Source organism: Labeo rohita, unplaced genomic scaffold, assembly GCF_022985175.1.
Source record: "Labeo rohita strain BAU-BD-2019 unplaced genomic scaffold, IGBB_LRoh.1.0 scaffold_262, whole genome shotgun sequence".
Lineage (NCBI taxonomy): Eukaryota > Metazoa > Chordata > Actinopteri > Cypriniformes > Cyprinidae > Labeo > Labeo rohita.
Genome location: NW_026128902.1, coordinates 8,678 through 26,549, shown reverse-complemented (window position 1 = coordinate 26,549; position 17,872 = coordinate 8,678). Strand labels below are relative to the sequence as shown.

General features: G+C 37.0%; 1 protein-coding gene across 1 annotated transcript in view; it reads left to right on the top strand.

Moving 5' to 3' along the window:
* LOC127159908 (protein NLRC3-like) overlaps positions 1 to 17,339 on the top strand; it is a 39,377-nt gene extending 22,038 nt beyond the window's left edge. Inside the window, 8 exon segments of the mRNA XM_051102606.1 lie at positions 3,947 to 4,039; positions 4,342 to 4,426; positions 4,613 to 4,808; positions 4,918 to 4,958; positions 4,960 to 6,318; positions 6,418 to 6,845; positions 9,136 to 9,306; positions 17,171 to 17,339. Of these exon segments, the coding sequence (XP_050958563.1) occupies positions 3,947 to 4,039; positions 4,342 to 4,426; positions 4,613 to 4,808; positions 4,918 to 4,958; positions 4,960 to 6,318; positions 6,418 to 6,845; positions 9,136 to 9,306; positions 17,171 to 17,339 (2,542 nt within the window).
* Positions 17,340 to 17,872: the final 533 nt, after the last annotated feature.

The window sequence follows — 17,872 nt, the reverse complement described above, 5'->3', positions numbered from 1 at the left end:
AAGTGATATTATTATCATTATTATTATCATTATCAGTCAGCCCAAACCTATTTCTTTATTTGAAACAATATAACTTATTATAACATGCAGAAATACATTTTTCTATTTAGATATTTATTTTAAGGAAAATTAATGGTCTGGTTTCTACAACTTTCACTTAGGAGGAAAATCTGACGTTAAACTTGAGAGAAATAAAGATTTGACATTTATCTTGATAATTATTGATATCGACTGATATGAAAATTATTTTTTTTTTGCCCATATATTGCCCAGCCCTATTTATATATATAATGATAGGAAGAGATCATGACACCAATTGCTTGGCTTTTTATATTGATTGTTTGATAAACATTCAGCACTAGTTCTTTTTCTTCGTCATTTATTCCTCTGAACTATCATGATATTGATCTCAGTGACACATTGTCATGTTCAGGTCATGATGAGCATCTGATCGTCTTCAGAGACACAAAGATCTCAGTGTTGATCAGTTTATCTGCAGTATGTCAGAGGAGCGAGGAAAGGACTCTCCGTCTGAGATGAGTCTCTCACAGAAACAGAGGTAACACTGAGTCTGTTTTCAGAGAATTATTTTAAACACTTTCTGTCAACAATAAAACCCCATCAATAATGGAGTCTGTTTCTCACTATTGCCATGAATGAAATTTAGTTTCTCCAAGATACTGTCTTCAAACAGACACATTTGTGTAAAAAAAAAAGAACACAATGTTTGTATGTTGTTAGAATTATCTGTACTGTTAACATATCAGAACCTGGAGAAATGACATTAACAGATCATCCATAATTTATCATATACATTTGATTGCATTACATGTTTGGAGTTGCATGTTTATTGTGTATTGAATGTAAAATATGGACAAACTACATCTAATTTAAATTAATACAAAAATAGGTCAAACTCTAACAGTGTAGATTTGTAAATATTTTTAAAGGAAACACAAAAGATTTTTGTGTCTTTCTCAGACTCATTCACTGTACACAGTTTGTTGTTCATTATATTATATTATATTATATTATATTATAGTCAGTTGTGTTTTTTAGTGAAGTAGAAATTGTGCAGGATGAGAAAGCAGTGCTTCTCTTGACTGTTAGATGATTCCTTTATAGCAGGCCTGATGAGTTAGTGAATTAGTTTGTGTTAAACTGGACTAAACAAACTCCCATTTGGCTCATAAAATCTCTTCAAATGAGACTAAAGGATCTTCTGTAGTTTTTTTCTGTTCTTTGTGTCATTAGTGTAAGATCAGGCTCACATGTGTCCAGCTCTGTGTCTGTGAAGAGTGACCATTCAGGAGGTTTGCCACCGGACTTCAGTGAGAAAAAAACATCACCTACGAAAAGGTATTACATTATAGCATTATGTTAGTGTTACGACTTTGATGGTAATTCTAGGGTGTAGGAAGTAACATTTAGGTAGTGATAATTAAGTGAAGTTAAGGTGGCAAGAAACCAAACCTAAATCGAAAAATAATGCCAAATAAGGAAATTTATTTATACAAAAGTGAAAAGGATTTAAACAAAGGATGAAGTGTAAAATATATACAGTGGAAAAAATATACACAAATCAAAATAAACCCAAACAAATAAATAAATAAATAAATAAACCCAAGGGAAAAGGGAACGTAAGTGGCACCAAAGAAAAGAAAACAATATAACAAAACCCAAACTAACTTAGCATTAACCTCTACCCTAAATGTAAATAAAAGAAAAGGAAAAGAACAGTCTTCAGCGTAAAAACGCCCTAAATAAACTGTACAAACTAGGCAAACAAAACATACAAGTGTGGTGCTCACTCCTAACCTGGTGTGTCTAAACAGTTGGTTTGCTACGTGTGGTACCGTGTAAGTCATGTGACATCTTCCTATCCTCTTTTCCAGAGGTGGGTAGAGTACCCAAAATCTGTACTCAAGTAAAAGTAAAAGTACTTATGGAAATATTTACTCAAGTAAGAGTAAAAGTAACAATCCCAATAGTTACTTGAGTAAGAGTGAAAAAATATCCAATAGAAAAACTACTCAAGTAGCTAGTTACTAGTTACTTCTGATCTGATTGATATGAAGCGAAAACCTTGAATTTCAAACTATTTGAAAAGCTTCTACACACCTCTCCTTGAAAGTCTCTTTGTTTTGTTTATATAAAACATAGGCTGAAGTAAAGTAGCCTATCTCAGTCCTGTGATGGACACATTAGTGTACGAATTTGTGTATAACGTCACAGTATGCACTTCAATTTATTTAGATTTTTGGAAAATGGACATGAAAACATGCAGACGTTTAGAATGAACGTTTTTTTACGAACGTGTGTTGTTTGTAAGGTTCACAAGATATTTGTCATTGCTTGCACAAGCGCGCATATGAGGAAAAACATTCGGACAGTGTGTGAAATATGCTACTATAAGGTCAAAGTGCCCATAGTTACCAAACTACCATTAATAGGGTTCAAATAGGCATCATCATATTAGCCGCTTTTCCACTATCGTGATAGAATGTGTGTGCTAAGCGAAAGCGCGCTGTATGATCAAACAGACAAGTAAACAGCTGTTACGCTGCATTCATAGCTCATGCATTAATACTGTCAATATGTGTTAGTTTTCAGAAAGGTTTTACCTTCGGTGTCCGTCTCCGTTGGGATGCATATCCCCTCAGCATTTGTTGGTAACGTTATACCTGTCGTCGCCTTCTGTTTATTTTATTTTTTGCGTTGTTTATAGTTGTGTCCTTTTTCTGTTATTTAACAAAGTCCCAAAAACAGAAATATCTGATCATATCTCTGTTTATATTACAATTGCGTTACCAAGGCAACGACTAACGCATTTGTATTTACATTCCAAAGAGTTCCGTTATCAGCACCACAGTGGAAAATGAAACCGTATCCGTGCTGACTGGCATCTTTCTAAACGCGCGCTGAACTTAAGCGGGAGATGCGTAGCAGACTCTTGCGAAGTAGCCTCTCCAACGTCTCGCGAGACTTCAGATCAAGTCACGTAAACGAATTATTATTTTATATATCTAATATTTATTACAATTTTGTCAGTAACGGAGGAACGCCATCAAATGTAGCGAAGTAAAAGTAAAGTTTTTTCACTAAAAATGTACTTGAGTAAATGTACCAATCTTTAAATATACTCTAAAAGTACTAGTTACCCCAAAAATGTACTCAAGTAAATGTAACGAAGTAAATGTAATTCGTTACTACCCACCTCTGCTCTTTTCCCAGGGGAAAACTAGCGATCACCAGATCGTAGCCCGAGTTACAAAATGTGTATTTGCATCAAAAGGCTAATAACTGTAGAAACACTAAGTAGGACCAAAAAAACAACAACCAGACTAGAACAAAACAGAATCTAACAGAACAAAACACAACAAAGTAGGAACGCAAGCAAAAAGCAGCCGAACGCTCGTTCTGGCGTCTCTTTAAACTGGAGCTGCAGTCCGTGATTGGCAGCGCGGGCAGCGACGTCACTCAGGTTAACAATGACAGGCATCTTCCTGGCCAAACGGAAACCAAGGGGAGTAACCTGAGAGATGATAGTGAGAGAGGACAAAAGAAAGAGCGCAACACACTGGCAAACTCATAGGGCCGTAACCGTTAGCTATTTTCATCACTGTGGTTCTCTGATAGATGTTGACGAAATAAAAAAAAAAGAAAAAAAATCAATCACTAAACACAACATATGGTGACTTTTAATGAATGCTGTCTGGAGCTTCTTTCCAATAATACAATTATACAGGCAGACATTACAAGGCATAAATTCACCATAGAAAATAAAGTAGATCATGCAACCAAACACTTATAGGAATAGAAGAACAAATGCATGGCTATATCTGTATATTAACTACCATTTACAACATTAAAACTTTATAAATTAGACTGAAATACATTGTGTAATACTGTTTATTTTGTTTCTCTCTGTTCTTTGTGTGATTAGTGTAAGATCAGACTCACATGTGTCTGTGAAGAGTGACCATTCAGGAGGTTTGCCACCGGACTTCAGTGAGAAAAAAACATCACCTACCAAAAGGTATTTAATGTTTTTTTCTTATTGTTGGTTGCACATGGACTGCGAGAAAATATTTCATTGAATATTTATCATGAATCTATATTATGTAAATATTTATTAGCATTTTCATTAAGATGCTAAGAGCAACAGCAAAGATTAAAATGAGACCTAATATTTACCTAAATTTATACTTAAATAGATCCTATACTTTAACAGTGTGAACTTAAACAGCTATTGCTTTCTGTCTTTGTTAAAAAATATTTGCAAATTATTTCTCTAATAGTTTCCCTAAAAATGCAGTACTTCATTTTATTCACTAATAGGGTTCAATATGAGACATTAGATTCAGACGTCCAGACTCACAGGAACTACAAGAATTTCAAAGACAATCTCCTGTGGATCTTCCAGGTAGGAAAACACATTTTCAATAATGTTTACATTTATAACAAACAAAAAGTTTAATTCACTTGCAAGTATTCAGTAGAAATTTGATTTCTGTTTTATCTTGATCATTTATGTTTTCTTTTAGAAACACAAAAGAAAATGTATTTTTCTTTGATTTTAGAAAAAAAAAAAAATTTTTTTTTATTTTAGGGTCTTGAAAGCAAAATTATCACATTTCTGAAGAATGAGCTGGAAAAGTTTAAGAAAATATTACAAGAAGAAGACTTACAATACTTTGTGAAGGATTTTAATGAGAACAGATGCAGTATCAAAGAAGCAGCTCTTGATCTCACACTCTACTTCCTGAGAGAGATGAAGCAAGATGAAGCTGCTGATACTTTAGAAGGTAAGAGACTCGTGATCATCTGTCACATTGTCACTTATAAATGTAATGGAGAAAATAGTAAAACTAAAATGCTAAAAAAAAAAAAATTTCTTTTTGTCCCTGTGTTTAGATGAGCTGTTCTTCATTCATCAGCTAAAATGTAGCTTAAAGGAAAAAGTATCAATGTGTGTTTGAAGGAATTGCAAAGCAAGGTGACTCTACACTTCTGAATAACATCTACACAGATCTCTATATCACTCAGGGTTGTAGTGAACAGGTCAATACTGAACATGAGGTAAGACAGATTGAAGTTGCTTCCAGGCGTCATGAATCACAAGAGATACAGGTTGAATGCAAAAATTTGTTTGAAGCACCTGAACAAGACAAGCAGATCAGAACTGTACTGACAAAAGGAGTTGCTGGCATCGGAAAATCAGTCTCTGTACAGAAGTTTGTTCTGGATTGGGCTGAAGGAAAAGAAAATCAAGATATCAGCTTCATATTTCCTCTTCCATTTAGAGAGATGAACTTAAAGGAGAAAGAAAAACTAAGTTTGATGGACCTTATAACTCAGTTTTTTTCTGAGACAAAAGGACTGAACCTTACAAGAAGAAACCAAAAACTCCTGTTCATTCTTGATGGTTTGGATGAATGTCGTCTTCCTCTAAACTTTGATGGTAATGACGTGTGGTGTGATGTTTCATCACCAGCCTCTCTGGATGTTCTCCTAACAAACCTCATCAAGGGAAATCTGCTTCCTTCTGCTCTCATCTGGATCACCACCAGACCAGCAGCTGCCAGTAAGATTCCTCCTGACTGTATCGACCGTCTGACAGAGATACGAGGATTCGATGATGCACAAAAGGAGGAGTACTTCAGAAAAAGATTCATGAATCAGAATCTGGCCAAAGAAATCATTGCTCATGTTAAAAAATCAAAGAGTCTTTTTATCATGTGCCACATCCCAGTCTTCTGCTGGATTTCAGGCACTGTTCTCCAGAACATTTTGGAGGAGAAAAAAAGTAATGATGTGAAAAACAATAAGGCTGATGACAAATCCAAAATACTACAGGAATCAAATACTGAAGACATTCCTAAGACTCTGACACAAATGTACACACACTTTTTCCACTTTCAGATCCTGCAGAGCAGACGAAAGTATGATGGAGAATATACACCAGATGTTTCCTGGGATAAAGATGCCATCCTTTCACTGGGGAAACTGGCATTTCATCAGCTGGAGAGAAACAATGTGATCTTCTATGACACAGATCTGAAAGACTGTGGTATTGACGTCTATAAAGCATCAGTGTATTCAGGCATGTGTACCCAGATCTTTAAGGAGGAAACAGGGATCGTTCTTGGTACCATGTACTGCTTTGTTCACTTGAGCATTCAAGAGTTTATTGCAGCCCTTTATGCTCATCTGTTTCTAGACATCAACAAGAAATATGTGTTTGATCAAGACTCTATAGAACAGGAAAACAAAAGTGAAACCAAGATTGATTTGCTCAAGACTGCAGTGGACAAGGTGCATGAGAGTCGCATGAAAGTCCTTCACTTCCTTCCCAGACTGTCACTCCCGTCCAAAAAAAACATGATTGATTTGCTCAAGACTGCAGTGGACAAGGCACTAGAGAGTGATAATGGACACCTGGATCTTTTTCTTCGATTCCTCCTTGGTTTGTCACTCCAGTCCAATCAGCGACTCTTACAGGGTCTGTTGACACAGCAGGATGGAAATGACCAAATCAAAAAGGAAATAGTTCAGTACATCAAGCAGAAATTTGAAGCTAATCTGTCTCCAGAGAGATCCATCAATCTGTTCTACTGTCTGAATGAACTGAACGACCAAACTCTGGTGAAAGACATTCAGACCCACCTTAGCAAAGGAAGTCTCTCATCTGCTGATCTTTCTCCTGCCCAGTGGTCTGCTTTGGCCTTTGTGTTGTTGACATCAGAGGAGGAGCTGGAGGAGTTTGAGCTTCAGAAATTCAAGAAATCAGACGAGTGTCTCATTAGATTATTGGCAGTCATCAAAACCTCCAAAAGAGCTCTGTAAGTTGATCATTTTTGCTTTCATCTGAAAAATACATTTATCTAGGGTTCCCATGCATCCTGGAAAACCTGGAAAAATAATTACTGATTTTAGTCCTGGAAAATGTGTGGAAAAATATAAACATGTCATGGAAAATCTTGTTGCTCTGGAAAATTATTTTAAAAAATGTTCTTGTGTTTTTCTTCATCTGAGAATGAAGAGTTTTGTTCTCCATGAAACTATTAATGTTAGTAGCAGAAAGTGCTTTGTTCAGGGATGCTGAGGTTTGACATATGAGAAAAGTTAGGGATGTAACGGTATGAAAATTTCATATCACGATTATAGTGACCAAAATTATCACAGTTATCAGTATTATCACGGTATTGTTAAAATGTGCTGGAAATGTTCAAAAAGTACTGACACATAAATCACATCACCAAGTTTTATATTTAAAATCAACAAACAACAAATAAAATGACTTTTGGTTTGCCTAATCAGTAAAACAATAACAGTACCAATGATGTCCAGATTTTAAATGACAACATGACTGACAACTTATATGGCATCTTCAATATCTAATGTAAATGACCTAATAAACTTTAAAAATGTTTCATAAAAGGTAAACCTCACATTTCAGCCTTTAAATAAAGAAAAGAGTTAAGTCAAAATGATAACTGATTAATAAATGATTATATGTATTTTATCTGCTCCATAAATCTAGATAACTTATCTGAATTGTTTAAATGTGTAGAATCCACATAAGCTTGTTTTTCATCAGCTGGTCAAAATTTAGGCTATAGCAAGGGCATGAAAATTCGGTCTGTTTTTTGGCCAGACAAAAACTGCACACAAGCTGAATGTAAATGTAAGTCTCTGTAAATCCACTGTATGACACTAGATGGCACTTATGGAAAAGCTGAATTACAACTGTTTCTGTGAACTTCGTGGATAAAGCAGTATTGCGATCAAGAACACTACTTTAGATATTACATGGAGTGAAAATGAAAACAAAATGTCATTGAATCTTTTCTGAAGACAGTCAGAACCTTCAGAGGTACATTCATATAATTCATTCATTCATATATTCATTTTATTTGTATAATTCCCGATTTATGTTTCTGCCGGTTGGTGCCCAACCCCCAATTGCCCAACCCCAATTGCAAATTGAAATGCACAGACTGCAAATACATTAGTTACCAAATAATACACACGTTCTTTCTATGAGGGTTGCACTTCACTAAATAAAATGATTTAATAAATACCTGTTTACAATAAGCACTTACTCGTGCATACACAGGACAAAGTTTGAGGGCGCATATGTAATATCTGAGGGAGCGCAGAGCCATGATCACTATATATATTTGGGAGAGCATTCGTGCTGGCACCCTCTCGTATTACAATAATGCACTCTTTTTATTTGCTATTAAAATAACGCCAAAAACTGCTTCAAATGAAGGATGAAAATGAGAATTGAGTCATAAAAACTGCAATCCATTTCTTATTGCTTAAAATGAAAGGAGACTATCTCGTGTTTTTCCGTGAGTGCTCGATCATTTCCATGGGGATCGGCGCCTATGCCATTAGCACCCTTTTAAAACATCTAAGCTTTTCCGCCGTCTTTTCACCCAAAATGAAACTACTGTGCGAGTTGTGTGCAAATGTTACTTAACTGTGCTTTATGCTGGACAGTATTTATTTAGCATCAGTTCTTCAAATCGCGGTAATCAAATACGGTTATAATGATAATTAAAATATGAAACAGTAATACTAATCATGGGGAATTTTATCATGATTTATCGTCAAACTGGTAATCGTTACATCCCTAAGAAAAGTATTTTAAATGATGATGGTTAGTCCATCAAATGTCCACTCAGATGTTTGCAGTAAATGTCAACAGATAATTAGCTAACTAGTGATTGTGATTTATTTTAATGTATAATTCCAGCCTTTCTATAGTAGCAGTAATACCAAATACTGGGTTATTGTGGTTCTCACTGATAGGCAGCTGCTTTCAAACATTCCTGTGCATATTTTTGTCAGCACTCTGTAAAGAGCATTGTTTTTTTTTTTTTTTTTTACAACATGTTTTTACAGCATTGTGCATTGAATCCAATGTTGAGCATTTGATCACAATGGTTAGAGTGTTTAATTAGAATTCACTCAGTAATGCTTTTCCTTGAACCCATGGAACTAGCACTTTCAAATGTATAATTCATTGTAATTAAAACTATAGAAGAAATAATATAGTAACTATTTGTATTTAGCAAATGTATTCAATCTAATTATTGTGTAATCTTATTTCCCTCATAGGCTAAATGATTGTGGCTTAACAGACAAAAGCTGTTCAGCTCTGGCTACAGTTCTTGGATCAGATACCAGTCTGAAAGAGCTGAACATGAGCAATAATAATCTACAGGATTCAGGAGTGAAGCTGCTTTGCACTGGACTGGAAAATATGAAGTGTCATTTGGAGATACTGAGGTAAGTTATGTAACAACAGACAAAAATTGAGCTCAACAAAAACATAAGGTGAAAAACAGACTTAGATAATGAAAAACTCTGTATGCTGTGTTTTTATGTTTATGCCTGCCATAGTGTTTTTTTTTTTTTTTTTTTTTTTTTTCGGATTTGGTCTGTCATTGACACTGTCCTAAGCTGACACATTATGCTATACCATTTACAGAATGTATTTGGTTATGTTCAAGGTAGGTATAACTTAACATGCATTTGATGGTTCATTTGTATTTATGATGATGCATATCTGTTTGTAAGTATAATTGGATATGAAAAGCTAAGATAAGATGCTTTTAGACTATTATTATTTTTACATTTTAGCATTACATTTACTGATAAAATATACTGTTCAGGGTTTTCCTCTTGATGTCTGGACCATTGTTATTTTTTGCTTTAAATAAGTGTCTTTTAAAACAAACAAACATACATGATGAACAGAAAAAAAAACTAGTAAAGTCAAGACACGTTTAGTTATATAGCACTTTATACAATACAAATAGATAAAAACAAGAAAATAGTGAATTAGTGATGCAAACAGAATTCAATTCTGCTGTAAAGCAACTCTAAAAGACAATAGTAAATAGTCATTATTCAGTTAAAATCAGTTCAATGTTGAATTCAGTTTGGTTCAGTAAATATGTAATTAGCCCTAATGCATGAGTGGTATCATTCTCTAATGACAAAACCTGCCATGCTAACCAATTGATTTTATTCAAAGCTATTGTTGTCCCTACTCCAGTAAAGAATCCCGCTATGGACCATCCTATATTTTTCTCACTGTCCCTTTGTACCAGTACTGTGGTTCCTGTGGAGAGTAAAGCAGGATAACAACATCCACACCAATCTCCCTCATTTAAGTGATAATAAGACATTCCTCCACAGGTCCAGTAGTCCACCATGAAATAATTCTTTCCAGTCATGTATTTTACCAATGCAGTATTTGGAAGAAACGTTGCTAGTTCAGATTGCAACACTAACCACTGGTCTTTTGAATTTTCTGGTGGTTGCGTATATACTTTAACAATTCCGCCGGAGTTAAGAAATTTTGTGGCCAATCCAAAACTGGATAGGGCCTTTGTTGCTATCTCAAACCATGTTGTTCCTTTGACTAGCATCCACTCAGTCAATAATCGTAACATGTTATGGAAATGACATCAGGATTCCACTTCCTTTTTGTATACTTCAAGCTCTCCCTGGTTCAAAGTGAACAGGTAGAACACAGTTTTATCTGGATATACCCTTTGCAATATTATTTCCTTAAATTGAGGTTCTCTAAGGTCTCTTTCGTTAATTGAACAATGAGTTTGTCAAAATCGAGAATAGCTCGACAACTGAACACTGAGTGAAACGCTCTAGTTGTGGGTAATCCATCAATCAGAATTTGGCCCTTAATGCATACAGGGTTATGTAAGGAGTTAGCACTGTTTGGCTCAATGGGCCACCTATCTTCTAGCCTCGGATAACCCCCACCTCACTATAAGAGGTAGTTCCTTCCTCAGCTTAATCAGTGTTTTTCCTCCTCCCTGTTAAGCAGTAAGGTGAATCCCCTTTCAGGATTCTATTTTAAATTGGAGCTTTCCTGCTCTCCTGTAGAGTAATGCTTTACGAGTAATGCTTTTTACGTCAAAACTCCTGTCCTGGTTACGGCAATCACAGTGGCTGGTCCGAGGTACTTCGGCTCTCCTATCCTCGTCGGCTTCAGACTTTTGATCAGCACACTTTGGCCTGGAACAAAAGGGTGAGTAGGCTTTTCTGAGAGGAGAGGAAGACACAAGGAAACATCAGCACACATAGAAACATAGTTAAGTTTCTCTATTAAGGAAGTCACGTAGTCCTTCTGTATCACCTCCAGGTCTCCTAAAGAAGCAGTGCCTGTGCGGCCTTTGATCCATGGGGTTGGGAAAGGCCTACCCATTAGTATCTCAAACGGTGAGAGTTTAGTGGTGGAAGATGGAGTCATTCTTATTTCTGTTAATACCGCAGATAACAGATCTACCCATTTTTTCCCTGTTTCCAGGACGGCCTTGGTCAGCCGTCCCTTAATGGTTTTGTTTAAACGTTCCATGTTTGAACATGACGGCGGATGGTAGGGTATGGAGAAATGCCAATCGATGGACAATGATTTGGCCAAAAACTGTGTTATGCAGGACGCAAATGGTGTCCCATTGTCACTCTCAATTGTAGTAGGTATACCAAATCTGGGAATTATCTCTTTGGTTAGAATTTTAACCTGGGTCTTAGCGTCCTCTTTTGCAGATAGGAACGCTTCTGGCCACTTTGAGAATCAGTCTACTATAACCAGAAAGTACTTCAAATTACCTATTGGTGGCATATGCGTAAAATCGACCTGCACATGCTGAAAAGGTGCTTCTGGGTGCAGTAGTGCTTCATGTGTAATTGGTCTGTGTGGATTTACCTTCGCATACGTAAGACAAGTCCAGAATAAGCTTGGCTGTTTTATGTACATCTGCGATGCAGTACAAACGATTTATTACTTGTACTACTTTTGCACAGCTTGTATGCGACAAACCGTGGTAATGCCTAATGAGGACTACCAATCCTAACTTTGGGAGTGCTATTCTTCCCTTTTCATCTCTCACAATACCATCTTTATCTGGGGCACATCCGTGCTTACTCCAGTGTTCTAAGTCAGTTGTGTCGGTTGACTTTGCAGAATCTTAATTTCAATTTCATGTACATTAGTTATGTGTACAGCCATAGTTACCTGACTTTTGTTACCTATGTCAAATGGCAGTTTAATCTGGGCCTTTGCTGCTTGTTTCGCAGTCTCATCTGCTTTTCTATTCCCTACAGCTTGTTCATCATCTCCTGCTGCGTGACCTTTCACCTTTACTATGGCCACTTCGGCAGGTAGCTGTACTGCTTCAGTTAACTGTCCTATTAGGTTCGAATGCACTATTGGTTTACCATCTGCTGTTTTGAAATCTCTAGCTTCCCATGTTTTGGCAAAAGTGATGCACCACCCCCCATGCATACTTTGAATCAGTATAAATTGTTACCCGTTTTCCTTCCATCAGCTTACATGCTCTTATTAACGTTACCAATTCAGCAGCTTGCATTGAATAATAGTCTAAGGCATAAGCCTCTATTGTTTCTCCAGTTCCTGACACCACAGCATACCCACAAAGGTAGACACCGTCAAAAGGTTTTGAGCATGATCCATCAACATATATGTGCTCCCCCCCATCCAGGGGCGAATCCAAAAGATCGGCACTGGAAGAACATGAGGAAGTCAATTCAATGATACAGTCCTGACTTTCATTACCATCTATCATGTAGAGCCCCTAATAAAGCAGGATTAATGGATGATGTTGGTTGAATGGTAAGATTTTTTTTGTGGCCAGCAGAATTGCCTCGTAGCCTGAGCGTCGTTGCGCTGTCATGTGTTGCATCTGCATGTTGTGTAGGATTGCTCCTACCTGATGTGAAGTATATACAATCATTGGATGCGATAGGACAATCTTCTCAGCCATCTGAACAACTATAGCAGCCGCTGACACAGCACGAAGGCATGCTGGCATACCTGCAGCTACATTATCCAATTTCCTAGACAGGTAAGCTACAGGTCTGTAGGTGGAACCATGCTGTCTCCCGGACATGCAAATGGAATTCCTTCAGAAAATTGGGAAGTCCCAAGGAAGGGGCCGCGGTGATGGCCTGTGTTATGGCATGAAGTGCATTTCTGCCTCGTCAGTCCAGTTAAAAGGCATTTTAGGTGGAGCCTTGTGATCGATTAGACTTCTCAGATGTCTGTCATGTATCGCACAATCAGGTATTCAGGATCTGCAATAATTCACAAGTCCCAAGAAGCTTTGAAGCTGCTGCACAGTTTGTGGGGACTTCATCTTCCTGATCATCTGGACCCTGTCCGTGGAAATCGCTCGCAGACCTGGCATTATTATGTGTCCCAGGTACGTCACCTTGGGCTGGACCCACTGGAGCTTTTCTTTCGAGGCTGTAAACCCAGCTTGTGCAAGGACATTGCAAACGATTATAGAGGCTTTTTCACAGTCCTCACGCGTTTCTGAAAAAATGATCAGGTCATCCGCGTACTGGAGGACACAGACTGTGGAAGGCAGGTCAGTCATTTTGGCCAGTGTCCTTTGAACAGCCGCCGAGAAGACTGCGGGGGAGTCCACGTAGCCCTGGGCAAGGCGTGTCCACGTATATTGTGCACTTTGGAAAGTGAATGCTAGGATCGGCTGAGTTTCTGGATGCATAGGTACAGAGAAGAAAGCTTCACACAAATCAATGACCGTAAAATACTTATGCGTACATGGTATAGAATTGATAACAATTGGAACATCAGGCACAATTGGTGCTAATGGCATTATCAATTTGTTTATGGCCCTCAAATCTTGAGTCAGACGCAATTTTTTATTTTATTATTTTTTTTTTCATCATCTTTTACCACCGGGTTAATGGGTGTGTTATATGGCGAATGAGTCGGCACAAGGACACCCTGCTGGACAAAATTGTCAATCAACGGTTTAATACCCAGTTCCTTGTCTTTGGACAAAGGATATTGTATAGGATATATATAGGATATAAAAAAAGGATATAAATTTAGTGGAGCTCCTGGTATGATTGTGAATTTGTGAAAAAATGGATTGCATCCAGGAGCTCTTACTTTCAGAGGGGGCGTTACAGGACATGCAATGTCAGTTCCTGAAATTCCCACAGAGTTAACTATTGATTAGAAATGGGACCCTCATAATGCGCAGAGGTCATAGATGATCTATCTGCCCCTGTATCAAAAAAGAAAATATGAGGCTGACCATGCACCATTAATATAAAATATGATAGATCTTCACCATGATTTGAAAATGTAAGGGTCATCATAGACAAATCGGAACTGACATCACTCCGTAGGCATCCCTATTGTTGTTTGTTATACCATGTAGTTGGATATTGGGCTGGTGGTGAGCCTCTCTGCTGTGGTTTTATTTGTGGCCTGTCTCTGCTCTGCTGTGGCTGTCTCATCTGAAACTTCCTCTTTATCCAATCTTTTTCCATTTGCCCTCTTTGTGACTTACAAAAGTGCTGCATGTGCCCAAATGACCACAACAGTAGCATATTGTTCTTGGCTTTCTTGGTTGAGCCAAGTGTGGTTTCACTTCTGCTGTCTGGTCATGTTGGTTCCCTTTCAATTTCTGGCCTGTAACCATCGCAGCCTCAGTTTTAACTGCAAAGCCTCCAGAGGAGTCTGGTTTCCTAACTCACTTCCCTAAAGCATCTATATCCATTTCAAATAAATTTGTAAAAATATATGTGTAATAATCGAATAATATATTTGTAGTAATAAGAAATTCCCCATACGTTTATCTAGGAAAACTCTTAGTTCTTTAAAGAACGTGTCATGATTTTCAGACTTCTCCCAAAAACTCATGAGGGCTATTGGCCGTAGATGTGCCTGATATTTAAACATTATCATTGCATAATGTTGGACATTCAGTAATCAACATTGATTCAGTAACATCTCCTTCCAGCATTCTCGCCAGAACCGCCCTGTAATCTGCACCAGTAAAGTGAGCATATCTTGTATGTGTTTGCAGAATAGTCACAAATTTGCTGGGGTTCTGAGGAGAAGGCAAACTTTTGCATATTGCTTCCATATCTCCCATTTTTATAGGTTTAACTGCTATGCCGTTACCAGATCTTAGCCATACCATTGCACTGTTGGACTTCTCGTTAGGCACTTCCGTTTTATTGCTGACGGTGCGGTAGGTTCAGGCATGCAGTAGGGTGGGGGGTTAACCCCTGCAAGGCAATTTTGTCTTGCCACATAAGCAGCCACTTGTTTTTTTTCTCTGGGCCCTGTCTTAAACTTGTTTCATATATTTCCAGATACCATAACTCTTAGTCATATAGTTGTAATCCCAAATCGGATTGCCCCATCCTTCTTTGACTAGACTTTTAGCCAACTGCATGCCCTCATCTGTAAATGATCCCTCTCGTGAATATGGTGTTTCGATTTGCGGTTAATTTTTTTTTTTTCTGACCATCCTGCCATATTACTGACATATGGTTCAGTATAAAATCCCTGATTATTTCTGTACATAAAATCAACGGGTGTTTCCCCCGGTAGCGATACTGAACCCCCCATCTTCCACTTTTAGGAGTTAGCATTAGCGGTTAGTAAGCATAAATTGTGACTTTGGGTGATGGTCCTATATTTCGGCTCACACAAGACTTTACGTCCTGATCACCGCTAAATCACCTTCTTTTGTTTGGGTACTTCCTTATTTCCTTTGGACTCTCGCTGAACCGTTCAGCTCCCTAAAGCACCTTCTTTTATGTCACAATATATCAACATGCAGTAACAATTGGAAAAAAAAAAAAATTACAAATATGTGATTATTAATAATTTCCTTATTTTATTATTCCCGCGAAATGATTTACGCAGCCGTGATCCAAAAATACAGTGTGATCAGTACTGTATATCCAAATCACTCTCCACGCTAATAGTTACCACGTAACTACTGTTGCCAGCCGAAGTGTTACAACAATGGAAGAAAATTCCACTAGCGACTAGTGATTACCTAATCACTCTCCACGTTAATAATTAACTTAAAATTACTGTTGCCAGCCGAAGTGATACAACAATGGAACTGAAGTTCCACTAACGACTAGTCATTACCTAAAATTAGGAACCTACAAGGGGCAAGCGCTGTATTTCCTTTAAGAAATATCAAAAAACACTTACCCCTTTATTAAAGGCCCTTGCCTGATCCCCGGCGCGTCTTTCCCACTCGATCTCGGGACAGTGTTCCCGGTTCGCAGGGAGATTAGGGAAATAATTCCCCCCTTCGCGGACGAGCCCCCAACTGTTAGAATTTAATATCTAATCTACTGCCCAGATTGAGTTTGGTTGAGCGATGGAGCACAGAGTCCGGATCCAGGACCAGTGAAATGAACACACACAAAAGTGCAATTCACTCAAAGGTACTTTATTAAGAGAAGACTCCAACATTTATATGGTAAATAGGGAGAAGTGAAAGATCAAACATCACATCCTTATAAGGAAGCACGACAGTGCACCATGTCCTATGATTCTCTAGACTAGACTTGCGTCATGTCTGCTTTTCCGGTTAGTATGAGAGGGGCACAGGAGGTCAAGATTATTACAATCTCACAACAGAAAAAATTTAAATTTTGAAAACTGTAGCTTCATTGGAAAAGTTAAGTGGTTGTAAAAAAATAAAAATATAAATGAAAAAATATTCACATTTGTGGTCCTCGTGGTAAAAAATGACCACCGTCAAAATAATATTTTTTTGATGGCTCTTGTCAGACTCATTGTGCAAAGAAAAATCTCACTGGATTATTACATATAATGGCAAAATGTTTATGTAAACCTGTAAAATGTGAATGTTTCCTTCTGACACACTACAGCAAAAGACAGAAATAACTGACTTTAAATCATCTTAGCTGGTGAAAATAGTAGTGGCTTAAGACTATTGCACAGTACTATATAGAACAAAAATATATTACAGTGATTTTATTGAAAAAGTTACATTTCAGGTGTTCAGTCTCTTTTGACCATGAATAGCACAAGTGTACCTCACAAATGAGGAGCATCAGAAGGTTAAAGTTTGAAAGTGACTGTAAGCTGGAGATACTGCAGTGAATTGATGTCTAACAATTTAAAGTTCTCTTCTTTGTTTGAATCGATATTTAGTTGTCAAATTTTGCTTTACAATTTTGGTTCATTTGTATGAGGAATAAAATGTAATTCTGTTATGGATTTAGGTAATTTCTAGAATAACTGATTAATCATCTGATTGTGACATTTTCATTCTGGTTCTAGACTTTCAGACTGCAGTATCACTGAAGAAGGTTATAAAGCTCTGGCTTCAGCTCTGAGATCAAACCCTTCACACCTGATAGAGCTGGATCTCACAGGAAATGATCCTGGACAATCAGGAGTGAAGGAGCTCAGTGATTTACTACAGGATCCAAACTATGTGATGCTGTAATGCAAAATAAATTATATGTAGGCAGTTTATTTATAAAAAAAATATTTCATTAATATAGTTTGTAAATCTATCCCTTTCACAGTGTTTCAGAGTCAGATGTTGTTTTTTTCCACCAAGTTTATTTATGAAGTGAAGTTTTCTTAATTTTTCCTTGAGTGTTTGACATGTATTAATACTAACATCATTGAGTGGGAATAAACTAGGAATTTAGGAAAAGAAAATATTTGTTTTCTGTTGAAAAATCCACAATGCAGATTGGAAAAACTGAAGTGTTTTATTGTGCAATATTCATAGTGCTATAGGAGTTAGCGTATCACACGTTTTTCATAAATCACACATATGTTTTTCCGAATATTTGCACAATCGCAAATGTACAATAAACAAGTTACTGAGTAACTTTCATACATACATATCAACAGTGTTGGGAAGGTTACTTTGGAAATGTAATAGGTTACAGATTACAAGTTACTTGATTTAAAATGTAATAAGTAGTGTAACTTTTCAATTACTTTATTAATGTAATTTATTACTTT